Raw genomic sequence first — 6,430 nt, forward strand, 5'->3', positions numbered from 1 at the left:
ATCTTATTTAACAATATTGCCTGAAGCCATGTAACTTTAAAGCTTTATTGCAACAAAAAGTATTTAGTTTGCAGGAAATGACGGAGGCAAACAAGCTGTTTGCTTCCAGGCAAAAGTTTTCCAAGGGCTTAATTAGTAGAACTGAAACAGTGTTTTAGCTTCACAATTAACATGACACTAAATTATTAGCTTTGAGTTGGAAAACTTTAGATGACCTCCTGCATTCTTCTATATTATTCAAAAATGTCGAAGAATTAGAAAATTATTCACACTATATATATTCATTATATATATACATACTCACAGTACATATGTGTATCATATATGTATAATCTGTTTTTAAATTGTTTATTCTATGGTTTTAAAATATCCATGATATATATTTTTGACATTACCACTATTCATATTGAATAAGAAGGCTGTCTTACTAATTTGAAAGGCACAAAGAAAATATAATTTTACATATTGTGTACTCATACTCTAAACCACCTTTCTTCATTTTTGATCATCTTCAAAAATGTTTAGTTTTATTTCTTATTTTTTTGCTACTCAACAGGATCTTGGAATTAGTTGATGTCCTCTCCTTCACTACACTCTGCTGAGGTGCAATTAGTGTGTTGTTTTTTTTTTCTGTAATTTCACTTTTTTCCCCACTTCCCATTGCCAGCTAAAGAGATGTTATATATTTTTTGGTTGATGTAGGTAGACAATAATTTGCTTTCTAAGCAAGACTGTAGTTGCTATCTAACTTACTAAGTCAAGTATTCTTATATAGGCACTCCTCTCTCCTCCTATTCTACTGTCACATTGCTTCTTCTTTAAAGAGGGGTTTGAGAAGAAAGTCAGGCAGTGTTGGCAGCTAAAAATGAAGCCCTCTATAGGCAGGCGTATTCTTAGTAGGTGTGGGTATGGAGATCATCCATGATCACAATTGGCTGTTCTGGAGGAATAATATGTAATAGAGGACTCTAATCTACTCTTAATGTAGATGCCTAATTTATATTAGAATAAGATTTTATTTATTTTTTAAATTAATTAACTTACTTTTTGATTATAGTTGATATAGAGTGTTATATAGTTTCAGGTGTATCACAATAGTGACTTGACATTTATATACCTTATGAACGGATCACCAAGATAAGTCTAGCAATCACGGCACTGTACAAAGTTATTATGACACTGACAATATTCACTATGCTGTATGTTACATCCTTGTGGTTTATTTTGTACCATTTATTGCCTTCACCTTTTTCACCAGAAGGGCAGAGCACAGGATAATGGGAGAATGAGATTTTAAATAACGAAGGATATCAACTATAGTAGATTCTCTCGATGTCTCATAATTCTCCAAATATCCTCTCAGCCCTTATGCTTTCTGTGCATACTGACCTGACATCTCACTGGCATCACTAGAATCTAATCACTGGAGAATTTTTCTCCGAATGTCAATGCTGGTTCTACTTATTTGGTCTGGCAGTCCAAATTTGATGGGCTTTTAATGCCCTTGGTGGTAGCCTTCAAATAATGGCAGGCAGAAATTAATATATCAAATATCTATGGTTTCTCAGTGTGCAAGTGGAATAACTCTTAGGTGCTTATTCTAAATGACCACCAATATTCTCTGGAACTGAGCCTGTTACCCACAGTGATAACTTACTTTATAACCCCTTTATTGGCTTCTTTCCAATTCCTGTCTACTACCCGCTCCCTCGCAACATTTCTGTGAATCACTTTGTAAATAAATTATATAAATGATTGCCTGCTATTACTTAAATATGTTTCTTTTGAGATAAATTCCCTTGTAATTTTAATATTAAAGAGAATAGTGAAGCACAATGTAAGAAGGATATAGTAAATTGTGTTATAAAAGAGTTCTGATAGAATTTTATAGCAAAAAGAACATGTGCCAAGCAGGAACTTTATCATTCCAACATTATGGGTTTTTAGATGTTTGGAGTATTCAATGGCTCCAGTAAAATTGTAAAAGAAAAAAAAAGCTGCATTGATTACAATAACAATAAAGAAATATTACGAACAAAGTTGCATTGATAAATATAGACAATTAGATGATAATTAGTATAAAGAACTAACTCCTTTCTTTAAGAGGAAAAAGTCTATGTCCTTAAAATCTGTTAAAAGTTGTAATAGAGATTCTGAGACAGGATATATTTTAAACAAGTCGTCTTGGGAGGCACTTAATTCGATGAACATTTTAAGGTCCACCTCCCATTTTTTTCTTTTACTACTATTAAAAAAAAAGTTTTACATATTTTATTAATACTAACATACCTAGGACCCCAGATAAGTAAAGATTCTGCAATTATAAATGAACTCTCTATTTTCTACAGTTGTTATTGACTAAATGTTTATTTCCCTTCAAAGTTTGTATGTTGAAATTTTAATTCCCAGTATAATGGTATGAGGAGGTAGGGTCTTTGGGAGATAATTAGGTCATGAGGGTGAGCCCTCATGAATGGGATTGAGGCCCTTATAAGAAGAGACACCAAAAAGCGTGTTTTCTTTCTCTGCTCTCCATCTTATGAGGACATGTAAGAAACAGCAATCAGCAAATCAGAAATAGTAGTCTCACAAGACACCAGATCTGCCTATATCTAGACCTTGGACTTCCCAGTCTCCTGAACTTTCATAAATATCTGTGATTTAAACTATCCATTCTATGGTATTTTTGTTACAGCAGCCTGAACTGAAAAGACAACAGTCAACTGTGAAGACTGTTCTATGTGTTAAAGAGTAACAGTAAAAATTGTAAATTAAACATTTAGAAAGACAAAAATATATACTTCAAAAGTAATATTAATAAAAGTAATATTAAAAGAAAAAAATACAACTGTTACCTGTGAATTTAAAGTAAATAGTAAACTTTAAAAATAATCTTATATTAAAACTGTAAATAAATAAAAATATAAAGAAGCATGAATAAGGATGACATATTTTATAGCAATATTAGAGGTAAAATTTTTAACATGTATAAAAGACATGCATTTTTAGAAAGAGTAATTTACCATATTAAATAGTTTTAAACATTTTCATTTTATAAAATATTTAACAGGATTAACCTGCTCTTCTTGGGGAATTCATTCTTTAGGGCCACCAAGATATGGAATGAAGACTTTTATAGTATTAAACTTACATCACAGCACTTTATCAAAAATTAGCCTTTTGAAATAACACATTTTCAACCCTTATCAAAATAATTATTACTGGCTAGGCTCTATCATTTTTCAGTGAATAAAAAACTGAAATAATATAACATAGATGGTATCAAAGTTGGTTATGAATTTAAAAATTTAATAAAATAACCATACGGTCTGGAAATTTTCTTAGTAAATTTAATATTTTTGTGGCAATATTTGTAATAAATTTGGTATAACTGAAGAACAATAAAAAATAATAAGATAGGAAGAGGAATGTAAACAGTGTTTATAATGCATATTCTTCACATGAAAACTTCTAAAAGATATTCCATTTTGCTATTATTTATGCAATATAGATACTATTTTCTAAAGCATAGCAGTTTGGAAGATTTAAATTATCTGATTAGTATCTAACATTTATGCAATTTTAATATATAAATTATTTTATAAATTCAGTTTCTAGTTTTTTTCTTTTAAAACGTGTAGATATGAAATACCAAGTTGAATAAAGAGTTAGATAACATTAAAGAGAGCTCTAGATATATTAGGAAACTTTATTTTTAAAGATGCATGGAACAGCTCAGAGATAGTCTATTGAACACTTAAAGCTTGATAAATAATCAAATCATTAAGTAATTCAGCAACTAAGTTTGTGCTTATCTACTCTAAACACTATACTTACAACACTGCTTTTTATCTCTTCTAGACTGTGTTGTCACTATGCCTTGAGATATTCCTTTCATTTCAATTTCAATTTCAAATTTATAATCAAGATTTTATTTCTATCACAATGTAGTCATTTGAGACATATCAGCAGAAACAGAATTTTTTTGAGTTATCTGGCTTCTATATATGTGAATTTAATAAAAAGACTATTCTAACTTTTAGAAGACATTAAAATTATAAAAAACAAAAACAGTCAGAAAAATATGATATCATGTGCTTTCAATTCTTAAAGGCCTTTTTGTTGTCATTCTTAGAATATAAGTACTTCAGATAATTTTTATAAAGTAAATTTTAATTACAGCATTGACGTATTGTGTTTCTTCTCCTCCTGCTTCTAAAAACTATTATTCACATATTTTAGTAAAAAGAACCTCGGAAGACATTGAAGCCCACATTGTCCCCAGGAAGAGCTTCACTCTAATTTCTAAACAACAAATGAGACGACATAAAACCAAGGGAAATGGCCAGTTGTGGTCTCAGGATCCATTACAGGACTAAAGGCGAGCATGGGTTCCACGTTCATCAGTTCTGGGATAATACACAAGACTGTACTAGTGCAGGACCTCATTTCAATCTTCTTCCCAAAACACATGGTGGGCCAAAGATCAAGAGAGACATGTTGGAGACCTGGGCAACGGGACTACTGGTAAAGATGGGGTGGCTCACTAGTAAAGATTCTATGTTTGCCCTCTCAAGAGACCATTCCATTATTGGCCGTACAATGGTGGTCCATGAAAAACCAGATGACTTCAGCAAAGGTGGAAATGATGAAAATAAAAAGACAGGAAATTCTGGAAGTCATTTAGCTTCTCGTGTCATTGGAATTGCTCAGCTAACATTCTCTAGGACAAAGTCTGAGTCCTAGTAACTTATCTGTTATCTTGCTAGTTGTAGAAATTTAACATGATAAACATTAAACACTGTAAAAAAAAAAAAGAACCTCAGAAAATTTTGCATTCAGATTTTAATTTGTATAAGTTTGATCTCCATGGAGTTTCTTTTTTAGAATGAAAACTTTTAGCTTAAAACTTTTTTGTAGATATTCCTTCTCTAAATTCAATTGTAGGGAAAAAATAGAAAAGTAAATTTCTAATTTATATATATGTAGCATATTTGTGCTGTAGTTAATTTAAGATCAAGTCCCCACTGATGGAAGCATAAATGCAAAATTAGTATTTTTTTTTCATTTACATTCAAGTCTCAAAAACTATGTGTAAATTGAATTGCAAAACTGACTATACTATTCTTGGAAAAAATGAATATTGATATGAAAAAGTGTTGGACTTCTACCTTATACCAACTACAAAAATCAACTGAGAATGGACCAAAATCTAAATTTAACAGCTAAAAGCATAAAACTCTTAGAAGTAAATAGTTAAAAATCTTCCTGAACTTAAATGAAGCAATTATTTCTTAGATTATGACAGCGAAAACAGTAGCAACAAAGGAAAAAAGTATATAAACCTGTGTTCACTAAATTTAATATGACTCAAAGAACACTATTTTAGTCAGTTTGGTCTGCTATGACAAAATTTCCATAGACTGGGTGGTTTGAACAACAAACGTTTATTTTTCACAGTTCTGGAAGCTGAAAATCAAAGATCAGGATGCCAGCATGGGTGTGTTCTTTGTGAATGCCCTCTTCCTCATTTACAGTATACACCTCTTGCTGTGACTTTATATGGTGAAAAGAGAATGAGCTATATGTCTGACCTCTTCTTATAAAGGCATTAATCCCATTCATGAAGGCTCCACCCTCATGACCTAATTACCTTCCAAATGTCCCACCTTCAAGTACCATCATGTTGTGGATTAGATCTCAACATAAATTTTGGGGGGACACAAACTTTCAGTTCATAATAGACACTATCCATAGATTGAAGAGGCAAGCATCAAATTATAGAATTTTGCAAAATGCATACCTGATAAGGGACTATCAGAATATATCCAGAATATATAAAGAACTCTTGCAACTCAAAAATACAAATACATAAGACCCCATTAAAACATTAAAAAAATTAATATTATTTCAAAGAGATATGTAAATAAAAACAATGAAATTTATTTCAAAGAAATAAACACAAGATGTTCAATGTCATTAGTCATTAGGGAAATGCAAATAAGAACCACACCAATATACCACTTCACACGTTAGATATAGTAAAAAAAAAAAAAATGATGGACAATAACAGGTGTTGACTAGCGTATAGAGAAACTGAGAACCTCATACATTACAGGTGGTACAGCTGCCAAAATCCAAGGCCACAGTAACTCAAAAGGTACAACTTTATTGTCCTCAGGGCAGTTGTTTCTTCCTCCACGTAACTATGAGGTGTCTGGAATTAATCCCAGGAGACCATAGCTGCCTGTTTTCAGAGATCCCCTTTGTTGCCCCTCCTCCTGCTATGTGGTACCCTCCCAAACTTTACGGGCCCAGACATGCAGGGAGGAGGGCGAGTAAAAGAACTAATGACAGGCAGTACTAAGTAGGGAAGAAGAAAAGGCAAAATTTAAGAGTGAGTTCAGCTACAAGAAGGAATCATAATTTT

At 31.7% G+C, this 6,430-nt stretch overlaps 1 protein-coding gene across 1 annotated transcript; it reads left to right on the plus strand.

Annotated features, from left to right (window-relative positions):
• The first annotated feature begins 4,341 nt into the window (after positions 1–4,341).
• On the plus strand, positions 4,342–4,746 carry LOC105292457 (superoxide dismutase [Cu-Zn]-like). The gene has a single exon (XM_023530912.1). The coding sequence runs from the start codon at positions 4,342–4,344 to the stop codon at positions 4,744–4,746; it is 405 nt and encodes a 134-aa protein (XP_023386680.1).
• Positions 4,747–6,430: the final 1,684 nt, after the last annotated feature.

This window comes from Pteropus vampyrus, unplaced genomic scaffold (assembly GCF_000151845.1).
Source record: "Pteropus vampyrus isolate Shadow unplaced genomic scaffold, Pvam_2.0 Scaffold57, whole genome shotgun sequence".
Taxonomy (NCBI): Eukaryota; Metazoa; Chordata; class Mammalia; order Chiroptera; family Pteropodidae; genus Pteropus; species Pteropus vampyrus.

Excerpts from the sequence above, each read along its gene's own strand:
- LOC105292457 (XM_023530912.1), top strand. The coding sequence starts at position 4,342 with ATGGCCAGTTGTGGTCTCAGGATCCATTACAGGACTAAAGGCGAGCAT.